This window comes from Scomber japonicus, chromosome 20, assembly GCF_027409825.1.
Source record: "Scomber japonicus isolate fScoJap1 chromosome 20, fScoJap1.pri, whole genome shotgun sequence".
NCBI lineage: Eukaryota > Metazoa > Chordata > Actinopteri > Scombriformes > Scombridae > Scomber > Scomber japonicus.
Window position 1 is genome coordinate 22,749,926 of NC_070597.1, and position 15,802 is coordinate 22,765,727.

At 41.5% G+C, this 15,802-nt stretch overlaps 3 protein-coding genes across 3 annotated transcripts; 2 read left to right on the plus strand and 1 right to left on the minus strand.

Annotated features, from left to right (window-relative positions):
• The first annotated feature begins 51 nt into the window (after window positions 1-51).
• On the plus strand, window positions 52-2,123 carry LOC128381964 (histone H3.3A). The gene is made up of 4 exons (XM_053342004.1): window positions 52-114; window positions 887-1,024; window positions 1,137-1,290; window positions 1,398-2,123. Exons 2-4 carry the CDS (start codon window positions 897-899, stop codon window positions 1,524-1,526), a joined length of 411 nt encoding a protein of 136 aa, XP_053197979.1. The 5' UTR covers window positions 52-114; window positions 887-896; the 3' UTR covers window positions 1,527-2,123.
• Window positions 2,124-4,282: 2,159 nt separating this feature from the next.
• On the minus strand, window positions 4,283-8,085 carry si:ch211-250n8.1 (uncharacterized). The gene is made up of 10 exons (XM_053342001.1): window positions 7,926-8,085; window positions 7,656-7,763; window positions 7,314-7,389; window positions 7,035-7,191; window positions 6,824-6,869; window positions 6,626-6,684; window positions 6,396-6,431; window positions 6,203-6,255; window positions 5,984-6,116; window positions 4,283-4,551 (listed from the first exon to the last, which is right to left on the minus strand). Exons 1-10 carry the CDS (start codon window positions 7,960-7,962, stop codon window positions 4,321-4,323), a joined length of 936 nt encoding a protein of 311 aa, XP_053197976.1. The 5' UTR covers window positions 7,963-8,085; the 3' UTR covers window positions 4,283-4,320.
• Window positions 8,086-11,248: 3,163 nt separating this feature from the next.
• On the plus strand, window positions 11,249-15,101 carry zgc:194990 (uncharacterized protein LOC568410 homolog). The gene is made up of 9 exons (XM_053342000.1): window positions 11,249-11,385; window positions 11,514-11,612; window positions 11,692-11,799; window positions 11,881-12,036; window positions 12,284-12,424; window positions 12,761-12,812; window positions 13,181-13,207; window positions 14,240-14,266; window positions 14,382-15,101. The coding sequence occupies exons 1-9, from the start codon at window positions 11,323-11,325 to the stop codon at window positions 14,939-14,941; spliced, it is 1,233 nt and encodes a 410-aa protein (XP_053197975.1). The 5' UTR covers window positions 11,249-11,322; the 3' UTR covers window positions 14,942-15,101.
• The last annotated feature ends 701 nt before the right edge of the window (window positions 15,102-15,802 follow it).

Sequence of the window (15,802 nt, forward strand, 5' to 3'; positions counted from 1 at the left end):
CACGACTAACTATTAATACTCGGCCTCAACCCCCTTCCGTCACAAACAGTTTTCGGCGGAGTGAACGACGGACTATTTACTCAACAGTTGCTTAATTTTAAACTTGTCCTAAAGGTAAATATGACTTTTTACTATATATATAACATGTTCCTTCGTTGTTGCTTAACTGTGTTATGTACCCGGGCGTCGTGACCCTGTTTACAGACATTTTGTTTAGCAGACAGGCAGACATGCTAACGGTAGCTAAAAATAGAACAATGGGATCTTTTACAGTTGATTCTAGTGAAACGACAACGATAGCTCACTAAATGAAACTGAAAAATCACTACTGAAGCCAGAGTTGACTAGAATTATCAGTCGAGATTGAAAAATGTTGCCTCTCGTTGTTGTTGTTGTCAAATAGTCATTTGCTATGCTAATCGTTAGTGAGCTAATGTTGCTTTAGCTGAATGTCGCCTGGGGGTGAAATGAGAGAAAATGGCGAAGTCGGAAAGCATAAGGCTGTCCGGTTGTGCTGGTGCTGTCGCCGGCTGTGGAGCCTTAGCTGCCTCTGTCTCTGATAGATGTAGGCCTCTGGGTTATACATGTAAATTGTCATGACTGGATTTGTCTTTTTTAATAGCGAATATTAACTTTTATTCGTAGAATGTCGTTTTTACCGATTCGACGGTGACTATAATTCAGGCCTGGCTGGTTTATCGGCTCACTAGAGCAAACCAGACGCCTCCTGTGAAGAGCCGGGGGGAGGGGCGCTGTGAGGGTTAGCATCTTGGCAATTCATAGCAGCTCTGCACGACTGCTTCGGTCTAGTTCTGCTTAGCGTGAGGCTGAAATGTGACATTCCGACCGGACTGGTTTTTACCTTTAACTCTCCTGTTTTATTTAGCAATTACGACATGGCCCGTACCAAGCAGACTGCCCGTAAATCTACCGGAGGAAAGGCGCCAAGGAAGCAGCTCGCTACCAAGGCAGCCAGGAAGAGCGCCCCATCCACAGGGGGGGTGAAGAAGCCCCATCGTTACAGGTATGTATTAACGATACTTCCGTAAAAATACTGCGATATTTTCTGTACATTTTAAAATCTATGGGACACAATCGCTGAAGTCCTGTTGATTTAAATATGTAATGTTTCACAGGCCTGGAACTGTGGCTCTGAGGGAGATCCGTCGTTATCAGAAGTCCACAGAGCTGCTCATCCGCAAGCTGCCCTTCCAGCGTCTGGTGAGAGAAATCGCCCAGGATTTCAAGACTGACCTGCGTTTCCAGAGTGCTGCCATCGGTGCTCTTCAGGTAAAGATTAATTGCAATTTCAATGTAGAGTATTACTTGCTACATGGCAGGAGTAGTTCAATCAGTAGTTGATTCTAATGCATTTCCTTCTTCCATTCTTCTAACAGGAGGCCAGTGAGGCTTACCTGGTGGGTCTGTTTGAGGACACCAACTTGTGCGCCATCCACGCCAAACGTGTCACCATCATGCCCAAGGACATCCAGCTGGCTCGCAGGATAAGGGGAGAGAGAGCCTAAATGGCTAGTGGCAGCAATTGTCAAGATGATCCTATTTATCGTACCTAACCATATTTTTTTTTTCGTGGACACTTTTATTTCTTGGGTATTTTTTATAAGTTTTCTTTTGGATTTTGTATTGTATGTTTAGAGACAATATGTCAGCCATTCCACAAGCCTGAGTAAACTTAGGGTAGTTGGAAATGTTGTGCAGTAGGACTTATCTACCTGTTTCCATCATGGGTCATAACAGTCGTCATTGCCACCCCTCAAGTTGTTGTGGGCATCAGGCTCCCTCTGGGGGATGGAGTTGTCTTTTTGAAGCGAGGATGAATTCTTCACATCTTCCATGGGGTCCAAGGTTTTACTTCGCCCATCTACCATTTTACCACAAAATGCCAGCATGTCTTGCTCAACAGGCCTCACCGCAGTGTCAGGATGTCTTCTGCCACAGTTGATACTCTACACTCGGTGACAAAGAGCATGGCAGACCCCCCTCTGTATTTTTCTGGACTGCTTTTTACATGTTTTCCAACATAAAATCTTGGCAGCTACATTTAATACTATTTATGAAATTGTTGTCACATGTCTTTCTATTAAAGGTCTTTATGAGTAGAACACACTTGTGTTGTGTAGTTGATTGCGATGTTGCACACTAAAGCAATGTATACTACTTGTTTGTTTAACACATTTATTTACAACACAATTATCCCCCACTGTTTTGTCATACAAACCACTCTGTGTGCTTGAAACCAGTAGCTGTAAGAGGAAAAACAATACACATAGTAAGCTGGTTAATCATTCATGATAGGAATTTGCATTTACATAAGCTCTATAACTTCCTCCTCACCAACACGGCACACAATCTCTTCACACTCCTTCATGGTGCCGGCTTGAAGCACCACGCAGCAGAAACCTGTTGTCTGAGGGGTTTCTGGGGAGTCTCTGTCAACACAACCAATCATATGCTTAGATGGCATCTAGGTCTGACCAATGACAACAGAGCTACATCAGCTTGGGTATTGCATCACCGCGCAGTGTCTCGAGGGGTGTGACCTAAACTAAAGTGGGGCTGGATTAACAGGGATGTGTAGAAAAGACTGATAACCTAGGCTGGTGGTTATGTCATCGTTTGTTTTGTTGACATCTATTGAAAATCAATAGTGGCTGTTTCCAAAGCAGCAGGTTTTGTATGTAAATGTGATACTTACGCAACACAGAATGCAAATGTTGTGTAGTCCGGTCGACCGTACCTCCCTACACATGAGATCTCTGGATAGTGATGTTCAAACAGCGCCTGAGGAACGTGAACACACAAATACATGAGCATGGTATTAATTCTGTCATCACATGCATGAAAATACAGCTGATGTGTCTATACTCACCGATTTACTGTTTCTGTCTGTACATGTCAGATGAGTTTCCTTCAAATCTAAAAGAACTTCCTGTGAGACAAATGACAGTGATTGGATGTTGATACTAATGAATGAGGATACAGGTCTGCATACTGTAGCTCCCATAGATTATGTTTAATGAGACATCCACCAATCACGTTTACAGCTACACACTTGAAACTAAACAGAATATGTACTGATAGATCTTAAACAGATCATAGGCTCTGGTCACATGATATATGTACAATACCCATTCTATCACTGGTCAACACATTACATTCCAGTCCCAAAACACGTTAAAATAAATAAATATATGCATATAACATATATAAAAATATAGAAGTAACAGTAAATAAATGAAGTCCCACACAGCACAGCACAATAGAAACAAATCAGGCCAGTAACCTAGATTTAAACAGAGGCATCTCTATACTCATTTTTTAAGTAGGAGTCTACTATATAAAACCAGACTTTCACTCCAAATATGAAAAATACTGAGGGTAACCATGTCATAAATAAATGCAGATATGACTAAACCACACAGGACATGAACATGGCAGCAATAATTATCACTGCCATGTTCTTGTCATTTAGAATTAATTCCTGTGCTGCTTATTAATAACTTATTGCTGCCATGTTGAATATAGAGATACCTCAAATTAAATCTAGCTATAATAAAGATATGACAACCTGATGTGTTTCTTATTGTACTCTAAGGATCCTTTCTACATTTCTTTGTATTATATAGTTCTATATATTATATGTATGCATTGTTATCTTTACCTGGTGTTGACACTTGTATATAATGTTGATCAGTGATAGAACAGGTTAATACTTGTTTGATTGTTTGTTTCATTGTTGATGTAGGCCTATAATTTTACTGATGAAGTGAGGACCAATACCACTAACCATTCAGAATAAGTCTTTAGAATGGCTCACATGGTCAGGACTTTTAAATCATCGCAGTGAAAATGAGTGAAAACATCTTCACAGATTTGACGTGATGACAGTGAACACTTCACACTAAGTATGACAACATTCTGCCAGCGCTCAGTCAACAGTCTGGAGGCTGCATATATTAATTCAGCCTGTTGCACACAGACAACATCCATCAGGCAGTGTGTCCTGAAGCAGGGGAGTGGTTTAATTACCTTGCTGGGCTCGTTTTTCTGCAGCACTTGTGGAATAGCATGCTGCAGCACCTCCTTTCCTCCAAACTAACAAAGAACAAGAGCACTTATAAAGACATCGCTCAAATGTACACGCAATAACCGAACATGCATAAAATTATAAAGCGATTACCAATCCGATGTTTGTTTTTCCCAAGAACTGCACAATGTACACAATCCTGCTGAGGAGAGGTGGGATTTAATGTCAAGACTACACTTGTCAAAAAAAACGTTGTTTATACTTTTAAGGATTTAGTAAATGACTCGCCTTCCTTCTTTCAGACACTGTGACGAGGACTGTTTCTGGTCTTTGGCGGTCGTCTGTTGGGTTGGAGCAGGGCCCAGCTGCAGCTTTGGGTTCTCCACCCTCAGGGCCCGCAGGAGTTTGATGAGAGGCCGATACACCGTCCCGTCATGGGCCCTCCATCGCAGGATCCGCATGGACAGAGGACGGCCCCTCAGTCGAGACAGAACCGTGCCTGCCTGACGAAACAAGAGGAAAAGAAATGAAGCAAGCTTTGAAGCGTGCTGACAGCGGCAGGATTTTAACGTTTGTGAAGGGTGTGACTGGCCGGCGTGTCATTGATTTGAACAAAAGGAGAACACACACATGTAGAAAGCGAGCTGTGCTATCTGTCCCTGAAGAACATAATCATCTGCCTATATTGCACGACTCATTTGAAAATCATTACTGGTTATCTGCACATTGAGCCTCCTTTACAATGCTGTGTTACAACTCCAGTACACCTGTTGGTTTGGAGTTGCTCTGACATATTGTTAAATGCCATATCTCTCAGAAAACACAAAAAACAGGCCACACTATATCTAAAAAAAAATTTAAAAATCACTTCCTTACGCTTATCATTTTTGCACATATTCTTTGTTATAGGCTTTGGCTTGATCGTAGCTTCAAATGTTTACTATGTTATCTAGAGGAGTCGGGCCAAACCCACACACAGATGTTTAGTCATGCTGGCTGATAAGAGCTATGCTGAAGTTAGGTGCAGCCATACTCAGGAGTTGCGTAATACCACCAGACTACATGTACTAATAAAACGATAAAGTTGAAGTTGTTCCAGTAACAACTGGTGCCACAAAACTAACAGTCTGGACACAATTTGAAGTAGAAGGTACTGTATCAGGGAAAATATGTGAAATAACAGCTGTGAGGTTAAGTATGGTGGCTTTAAACTCATTGTCACTGCAGGAAAAAAACACAGGTATAGATAATAAAATTCATGATGGTTTTATTATATTATGTTTCAGAATCAGAGTCCTGGTATTGTGCATGCTGACTCATTGTCACACTATCATAAGCCTGTCACAATATCTACAACACCGTAATTATCAGCATCATCATGTCTATATATGGACTTATCATATGATCATGTATCATGAGCTAATTTTTTTTACCTCAGTATTGCCACACTTCACATTAGCAGCTAAGAGGCTATTCATGTCACATCATTTTATATCAGTGGTATAAAATGATCTTCAAATGACGATAATATCGTTTATCGCGATTATTTCTGAGACAATATATCTTCCAACAAAAGTAGTTATCGTAACAGGCTTAGAGCTGTCTTTAATATAGTTAGTAAAACCTGTGAGTTTTCTACTACTACTATAATGTATACATCTGCTGTGAATAAGGCTTATTGTAACCTGCCATCACATAACATGAAAGGTGATGAGCTGGTACAATGTTGAATCTTTAAGAAACCCTGTGTGTTCTGTGCTGCTTCAAATGTCAGATGCTCATATAACAGCATTTTGCATTAAGTGGTAAATGGCAGCCAGGTTTTTATCTCTATCTAAACTGTGGTGCCTCGTAGAAAGCAACAGATAATGTCTATGAAAATGTGACCGGTTGTTATTTGAATATTTGACAGTGCGTACTTGAGGATTTTATTACCTGTCCGTTCTTAGAATTCCTCAGTGAAGTGCCGTTGACCTCATCAATGATGTCGCCGGGAGAGGCGAACTTGTCGACGTGAGCCTGGCAACCGGGTATCAGCTCCAGGATGAAGACGCGCCCACTGAGATACCTGACACACAGAGAATGCAGAGATCTATTTAATAGCGGACATACTCAGTTAATCTGAAGTATGTTGCAAAAGTAGCAGACACAAACCTCAACACCATCCCCAACTCCCGACATGGCACCACTTCATATATGTCACACACCTAGAAACACATACCAACAATCAGTTTACTGTTTTCATTCCAGCTTGAGAGATTTTATCCACATCATCTGTATTTCTCATGGAAAATAAAGCTGTATTAACAGTTAAAAATAATCAGCAGCTATAATAATCGTTTCTTACCGGTAGAAGCCAGCTCTCATCCAGAAAACTGCAATTCTGTACGGAGACAGGTAGTTATTATAGAAGAGGCATACACAGCATCGTGGTAATGTTCCACAATAACATGAGGAATTAGGTGTCAAAGTGATTTAAGAGGATAGTTTCTTTGGTTAATGAGAACTAGACTGAAAATGTGATGAAAATGATATAAAGTGCATTGGTAGGTGGATGATACGTAGATAAATTCTGACCTCCATGTCCAGTTTGAACTCCATGTGAGAGAGGACCAGCAGCAGCGACATGAAAGGCTCTGGAACAGGAAGAACAGAGTCGCTTAAGGGCTGTTGTTGATGTTCGGCACCAAGTGACATTGATGACAGCTATTTCCTTATGTTGACACAAGTTACTGTATTTAATGAAAACAATCAGATTAAGTAAAAAGGACTCACCCACAAATTCCTCATTCCTAAGGATTGAAACGGCTGGGCTGTACCACTGGAGGGAAGAGAAACAGTATGATTCCTACACAGTCGTTTCATTCCTCTGTGAACAACTATTATTTCACTCTATTAAACTGATAATCATCTCTAACTCTATAGCCCTGAGCATCTGAAAGTGCCAGGAAAAATAATATGTAGTAATATAAGAAGTGTATCTGACCTCCAGGACTCTGGGTGTGTGCAGCAGGTGTGTGATGAACTGTGGCAGGACCTTGCGACTGAGAGCCAGTCTGAGTAGGTAACGACCTCGGCCTTGAGCTGAGAGCAGTTTACTGCAAACTCTGGTCTGCTCCACTGCCAAAGACAGAGCAGACAGCCTACACACACACACACACACACACACACACACACACGCACCAATTACCGACAGCTATTACTGACACTGTAAAAATGTCCTCCATGCTCTCATTATCAGTTCATCTGAGCAGGATGTTGTTACCTGCCACAGGCATCTTGGTGGGGAAGCTGCTCAAAACACTGCCAGTAGTCTCTGGGTACTAAACTAAGAACTGGCTCTGGAGAAAAAACACACACTTAGTCCATACTATATTTCACACTTAGTGCTACAGATGATTCATTATTAATTACAGTGTTTTATCCATTCATTTGAAGCATAAACTAACATATCTATAGGTGTGTATGGCAGGTATACAAGCTTGCATTATACCTGGGTTGTTGTTTTTTTCAGCATTATGAGCATTTTAACAAATATACATATGTAGCCTATATAAATGTAATATTGTTGACATTTGATAAGCACGTATTATATATTAATACTGACGTTGGAGCCCTTTTCTGAGGAGCAGCTCAAGAAGCTCACAGCAGGAGGCGAGATGAGGGTTGCTGTCAGTCACCGTGTCTCCATCTGACTGCAGGTTGAGCACACACACTGGGTGGGAGAGAAAAACAACAGGACTGACAGCGGATCTGATGTCGGTGTGCAGAAATACACACCTGCTTATTAATGCAACCTGCACGATCATCGGCTTTACACTGCTGCCGTGAAGCTAGAAGGATCAACCAATCACATCGCGTTATTATAGATCCTTACCTTTGAGAGTGCCGAGTAGAGGGTCTTTGGGTGCCATGATGAGAGACCAGCTGTGAACAGCTGACAACCGCCTACTGTCATTTCAGCACGCTGCACGCGCTGGAAGCATACTTCCGTGTGGCTGCCTAACATACCGAGAGACACCCTCCCTGTCTACCTGACTCACACACACACACTCACACACACCTACACACACACACACACACACACACACACATATACACACAGAAGGATACTGTGTGTTTATTTAGTCTTTGAAACTAATCCCAAAGATAAAAATGATTCAATAAACACCATCTGTCGAGACTAAAGCAGTTTAAAGACGCTCCTGTGCCACAGCCTTGAAATAATCTAGATATGAGCTGTTTATTGACTTTGGTGACATCTGCTGTTCAGCCTGCAAACACAAACACCACCCAGAGGCAAAGACTCAGTGTAGACTCAAGTGTCAGTAACGTATATGTACACAGTACTTTCTTTTAGGTTGAAAAGCTTCACAGAGCTGCTTATTTAATGTATGAAATAATCTAGGGTTGTCATTCTGTGAATATAAAAGCTGTATTAATAAATATATTATATATTATATATTATATGTATAATACACAAACTAAACACCACAAAACCTTTACAGTTATAAATATCAGGCATAAAATGATGTCTTAAGCAGAAACTGGAGGCAATGATTTAAATTAAAAAGTATGCAGCATTTTGAATAAGACCAACAAACCTGCAATATATACATATATAATAATTTATAGTCAGTCATGATAATATAGTATCAAAATCCTATAAAATAGGATTTTATAATGTTTTGTATGGAAGCCCCTTTTCCGCCAAATGTGATTTTTTCAAGAGTAATTTTAATGACAAACTTTCTTAAAATAATGACTTATGACTTATAACGTATCTAATTATTTTGAGATATTAAGACATTATTATGAGATAGTTTCTCATTATTTTAAGATACTATGTCATTATTTTTGAGATAGCTTGTCTTTATTTTGATATACTAAGTCATTATGTTGAGAAAGTTTCCCATTATTTTGACTCACAGATCTTTTTTTCTCCATCACATTGGCGGAAATGGGTATAGTTTTGCAACTATAGGTCCTTGAATTTTTGTAAGACTTAATCCTGTGCAACAAATTTACACGATTTTTTGCAGCGTTAATCATGAATAAATCAAGTAGAATATTTAATTGGAAATTCCTTTTGGATTCATTCAGGACTTTTCGACCATTAACACGAGCCATATTGGCATATTGTAGTATTGGCAGTCTACCAGCACTCTATTTAAACCGTTTATTTGGCGTTTTTCACGGTGTTTAGCTCAGTCAGACCTCTGTAGACATCCATCACAGAGGCGGACCGTCGTGGCTGCAGGAGCCGGGCAGCAGCGCCCTCTGGCGGCTCTTCTGCACAGGAGGAGCCGTTGATAAGAGAGCGCGCTCCTTGTTGCCGTCGCACACAGGTGAAGTGAAGACGAAACGGCGCGGCTCCCAAAATGCTGCTAAATTAGTCCGAGTTGGAGGAAAAAACACGGAGGAATAACGCAAAGTTATCTACTGAAAGGACTCTTCTCTCATAAAAAGGTCAGAAATCTATTTATTCCACAGAAATATCCGTTTGAATGCTTACGCTCGTGCTGATATTGTCTGGTGAGCCACTGCCCAGCCTCGTTAATTAATAATAAACACTAATATTATATTAATCTGCCTCATCTGCACCAGGACCGTTTATTCATAGCATAAACATTCATCAAGATGCATTTTAATAACGACATATTGTCCAGAATAGCCCTAAAAGTATGTAGATATATTTTAACATTGTTTCATTTATTATTTAAAAAAGACCTAGCCTCTATTATGTCTGTGCGTGCATGTGTGAGTGCGCTCGTGTGTGGTTTTTTGTTCTGCTTATTATTTTTGCATTGCACTCGCTATTTGTTTTGATGCTGCCTCTCAAGCATCGGTCCCAATATAGAAAGTCACTACCTGCGGCTGCACAGTAATGGCTCCGGAGGTAATCCTGGATTTCCTCTTAATCTTTCAGCTCCTCTCCACCACACAAACACAGCTCTTCTGCCACCAACACCCTCTGCCTCCACCTACTAAATTAAAAAACCTCTATGCAAGCAGGGATGAATATGAATAATATGAATCTATCCACAGCTTGATAAGGATGTCATGTATTGTGTGATTCCTCCATATTTACTCTGAAAGGTGTTTTAGCCGGATCCACACTGTATCTACTTAATGAATTAACAGGCTCTGTCACAGCTTGTACTCTCCATTAGCTGCACGTGTCACAGCCTCTGTGGGCTAAAGTTAACCACACTGTCATTAGGATCATTACCACTAATGACTCTTATATTCTGCCTCATTTATAAGTAAAACAGTCAGTGATCATCATGGATAAAACACCCTTTCTATACATTATTAAAGCTTTTGATGTGTTTCCTCTATGCTGGCTGATGAGTCTGATTTTGCTTCACTTAAAGGTCAACTTTACATTTCTGGATACTGTTCTCAAACTCCCTGTACACTGTATATGCTCCTCAGTCCTTGTTAAGTCAATACAAGCATCCTTTGGCTCACAGAAAGAACAGCAAATCCTCTCAGCACATCAAACCGGCATGAAGGGGGAGGACTGCTGAATCAACAACAAAGCTGTCCAACGAACCCCCGCACCCTCCGCAGTGTTTTAAAAAGTGCTCTGCGCTGCTGCCTCAGATCTCCTTGGAATAAATTTCCGATTGCAAGGCCCTGATCGAGATGCATCGACCCACACACACGTCAGAAAATCCTGTTACTGTGCAGTTTTGGGTTTTTTTTTGCCTGTTTTCACATTGTTTGTCTCTTTCAGTGCGTGGTAGTGTGTGTGGGTGTGTGTATGTTATGTGGGAGGGTTTTCTCTTTTCACTTCACTATCAATGTCCCTCTTCCCTCCTCCTCCTCCTCCTCCTCTTCACCTAATCGTAGCCCTGGGTGCCTCATAACAAGCTCTCTGTGGACTCTGGAGTGCAGAGCTGTGATGAAAGTTCTGCAGTGCTTTTCTCTCTCTCTCTCTCTCTCTCTCTCTCTCTCTCTCTCTGTCTCTCTCTCTCTCTCTCTGTCACTCTCTCTCTCTCTCTCTCTCTCTCTCTCTCTCTCTCTTTCTCTCTCTCTCTCTCTCTCTCACTTTCTCTCTTTCTCTCTTTCTCTCTCTACACACACATACGTACCATTTGCCACCTCTCATAAATTCCCCGTTTCCGCTCTCTCATCGATCTGTGTGGGGGCGACGAGAGTACAGCCAGCTGCAGTTTAGCTCCGGCTCTTGACAGCGCGAGTGCCACTGTGCTAAAGCTTTTTATTATTGTACCACAGGGCATCAGCCTCACTCTCCAGCTGCCAGCATGATGAAGGACTGCCTGCAGTTCCTTATCGAGCCGGCCAAAAAGCTCAAGATCCGACTCAAGGTACAAATATATACAAGCCTGCTCTTCTCTGATAGAAATGTTATTTTGCTAAATTTATATACCTCTCTCCAAAATGTGCTTCAAAGTCATATTTTTTTTGCTGTTTGTCTCCTGTGTCTTTGCTCCAGGAGTCTCGTAAACGAGTGAGGCTCGAAAAGAAGGAGCCGCTGGTGGAAAGTCAATTATTTATTATGGAATTGGCTCGAGAACTCAACAAAATTTGCCAGGTAAGCTCTCCTCCTATCTCCTTTTTTTTGGTGTCAAAGTCTTAGACGCTGGTCTATAACGTCTCTCTTTAACCCCCAGAGGTCAAGCATCCTCGGCCATATCTGGACCAGCGAGGACATCTGGCCGGCCAGCGTGTGTCGCGACTTTATTGTGGAGTGGGCCGCCATACTGGAGACGAAAGTACAAGTACGAATACGTGCATCACGGATCACGAGATAAGTTTTGTTGCTTCGTGCTCCTGCTCACGTGTCAATGTTTCTCCTGCAGCCTAAAATCACGTCTGACTACCAGTGTGAGAAGCGAGAGAAGAAGGACTGGAAGGGTCATCTCCTCTGCATCCTGGAGGCAGGAGGAGAAGGCGACATGGGGCCCCACAAAAGGGTCATCATGGACTGGACGCGGAAGATTAAAAGCGGGCCTCAGGTGACTATACGATGGTGGATGTTCAGGATAATGTATGGCAGCTTTGTCTCATTGGAACTGGTCTGCGATTGACCCAGTTCACTCCTAAAGATAAAGATGATTAAACTAAACCCTGCCCTTGGCCATCATCCAGCCATACTTTGAATATATTGGAGCTTTTTATGATGTTTTACAAGATTTGAGTAAACACACTTTGATGAATCACCACGCTCTTATATCCTTTCCCTCTTTAACTTCTTCTGTCCAGCCCACCGTCTGGCCTGGCGAGCCTGTACTCATGATGCTCGATGACCTGGAGTTCCAGTGGAAGAGGGGCCGTCTACCCAACCTGCTCCCAGCCGTGGAGCTGGTCATACTGGTCGTGCTGAACGCACACAACCCCATCAAGGTCTGGATCTCTGTCAAAATGTCTCACTGATTAGATGGAGTTAAATATTCATCTTGTTCCAGGACCAAGAAAGAAATTGATTCTCTCTTCTCTCCTCTTGAATTAATTAGCAATGATTGGATGGCAGTTTGCTGATGTAGTCAAAAAAGTTTAAGGGATTGAAAACATGAGACATTTAAATGATGCAGTCACTTCAGCACTGTAAAGAGTGTGAAGCACAATGTATAGACACAATACTCAGTGAGAATAATCCCCTTATCTTACCATTCAGCTCACCTTGTCCTGCTTTGTCTTTATGTCTCCACTGTGTCTCTGCATGTGAATGTATGTGTATAGGAGGACGTGACTAAGCAGTGGCTGGTGAGAAAGCAGAAGAGCCAGAGGATTGGTGAGTGGAGCTGTGAGATCATTTCAGACATCTCTTGTTAACTCACTAAAGAAAGTGTTAAAGATAAAGAGCAAGAAAGATAAGACTTCCTTCAAACTATTCACATGATCATTAACTCATACGGTCAGCACTGGAGACTCTAAAGAGCCCTCGCAAATGTGTGAATTACTATTGATCATATGAGCATGGGCGCACACAGAAGCACTATTGACTTAATCAGCTGGAGCCCATTAGAACTAATCAGTATTGATATGTAATTAAAGGATGGTACATATACAAGTTGGGAGAGGAGCTCGTAGACAGATTTTGGTGATGAATGAAACTCTTGATTGTCTCCTTGTGATCAAAGTAATTACTTGTTCTTTCAGACGCTGTCCGATACATCCCCCACAGTGGTAAGTGGAAAGTCTGGCTACAGTGGAATTGAACTATGCTGAAATCTAATCAGTTTGCAGAGTCTGTAGGCTGTAACTAGTGATAGTATGTTAGGCAGGATGATATAGATAGAGATTTAAAATCTATACCACATTCAATTTTCACAGATAAGTAATACATTTGCTGCACAATTGTAGATAATTCAAGAAATGTGGGTTATTATCTAGCCCTACTTTCAGTTATAGTATCTTGTAGATGAAATGATGTCAGAAGATAGTAGAAAATACCAATCACAACATTTCAGAATCTAATGTGGTGTTTTTAAATGTCTTGTGTTGTCCAACCAACAGTTCAAAACTCAAAGTATTCAATTTACAATGTGATAAAACACAGAAAAAAGGCACACACTTTAGTAGTTGAAACCAGTCATTGTTTGTCATTTTAATGATTCAATAATTGTCATCTAGTCACCTCATCACCTCAAATGAATGAAAAATTATTTTAAACCTGCAGCTGTTTATTTTTTTGGCCACTTTGGGGCAACAGAAACTGTAAACACAACGCTGACATTTATATCTTTATAAAGTTGATGAGGCTAACATGCTAACAAACAGTTGCTTATTTACACATCTAGCAGACACGGAGCAACATCAGTATTCAGTTGTGATTGTGTCCTTGTGATAAAGGTTTTATATACAAATACAGTATTTACTCTCCTTTTGCTCTGTTTTGGTCTCCACCAACTCCTGAGGAACAAATGTGGCTCTTTAGCGGCTAAATGATCAACTATGAGGTTTTTAAAAGCTTTGTAGTGTCAGTGATGAGAGCGGGGAGACTGAATCATGACAGTAAAGTTAAATCCAAAGTGCTGAAAGATGCAGAAATGTGAAGGGACTGTGGGGAACTGCAGCGCTGGGTGATAATTATTTGTGGGCTCATCACTACAACAATCCTTTTGCACATTATGCACAGTCTTCTGATCTGTTATTAATATAAAAATATTTATTCTTGCAGCAGCAGTTTTAATAAGTGTATCTTCTTTTTCTTTACAGTGTGGAATTGGATTTGTGAAGCAGCAGGTAGGAAGACTTTTTGCCATGAAATCACTTTAACACTTTTCTGCTCTTAGTCAGCATCTTTCTGTCATTAGAGTTTACATTTGTGATCTTACATTCCTGCTATGTAACTCCACAGAGGACGTCACCTTGGACTCCAACTCAGCCAACCCAGACCTGCTCATCTCCAATGATGAAAAGCGCATGCGGTGCGACCTGGAGCGTCACAGTGTCCCACAGTGCCAACAGCGCTTTGACGGATGGTGGTGCGCAGTGGGCAAGGAGGGCTACGTCTCCGGGCGCCACTACTGGGAGGTGGAGGTGGGCGAGCGGGATTGGCGGCTGGGTTTGGCCAAGTCGTCTGCTGTGAGGAAAGGCTTCCGCTCACTCAACACGGATACAGGCTACCTGACCCTCCGTCTGGAGAGGAGCATGGATCTGAAGGCTCTGACAGTACCCGCCACCCAGCTGCCAAACTGCTTGGTGCCCAGGAAAGTTGGGGTGTACCTGGACTACGAGCAGGGCCAGCTGTCCTTCTACGACGTGGAGAAGCGTTCCCACCTGTACACCTACAACGAGAACTTCACAGAGGAACTGTACCCCGTGTTCGGGACTGTGGAGGTGGTCAAAGATCTGATGATCAGGCCCCCAGATGTCAGACAGCCGTGCCTCTGCCCCGGGCCCTGCCTCTGGAACTAAACTGCTTAACACACGTCACTCTACAGTGCAGTCGTGATCCTCAGCAACCCACTGAGTCTGTGCTTTTATTCTGGTCCTGTAATATTTGAATTGTTGGTTCTGGGCTAGAAGTCTGACTCAGCCTGCGGGTGGCCTTGTGAGATCAGGAACAAGAACCCAGAATCGTTCTTCATCACACTTTCTGTTACTCTGCCTTCATAGAGACATATTGGTGACTGTTTGTATTGTAAAGACTCATATTTTAATTCATATTTTAATGCTGTAAGGTCAAAACCTCAACAACAGCCTTGTTTTTAGCTGAGTGGCAATGGTTTTTCATACTGTATAATAAGGTTTGAAAGGATTTTAGATGTGAAAAGAACCTGTCTTTTTTTCATTTTTGGAGTTAAGATAACATAACTAGACTTGAATGTTTTCATGCCACAATAGTGACATGAAAATGGGTTTTCTTTTGGTTTTGGATTACATTTTTTAATCATTATTCTTACTTAGAGATGAAAAAACTATCTTAAGAAATGCAAGTGTGTTATAAAAGCATGAAGGCACTGAGAAAGAATGTACAACCAGCTACTTAGAGCCTCTGTGCAGTTACACAGTGCTGTTGATGAGGGCTTGCCAACACGCACATGCCGATAATTACAGACTGGGTTAACGCACGTGAACAGCTGATTCTCACTCGGTTTGCTTCTTTGTCTCAAGCTTCCTGCACAGATTATTGTCAGGCATGAGCTTGTTTTCGCAGCTGTATTTTTATGTGTGGAATATTAAGATGGCAATGTTTCTTTCTCCCTCAAAACATCAATAAATTAACTGTAAATGCTCTGTTTTCTTTTATAGACATAATTTTATATATGAAAGCAA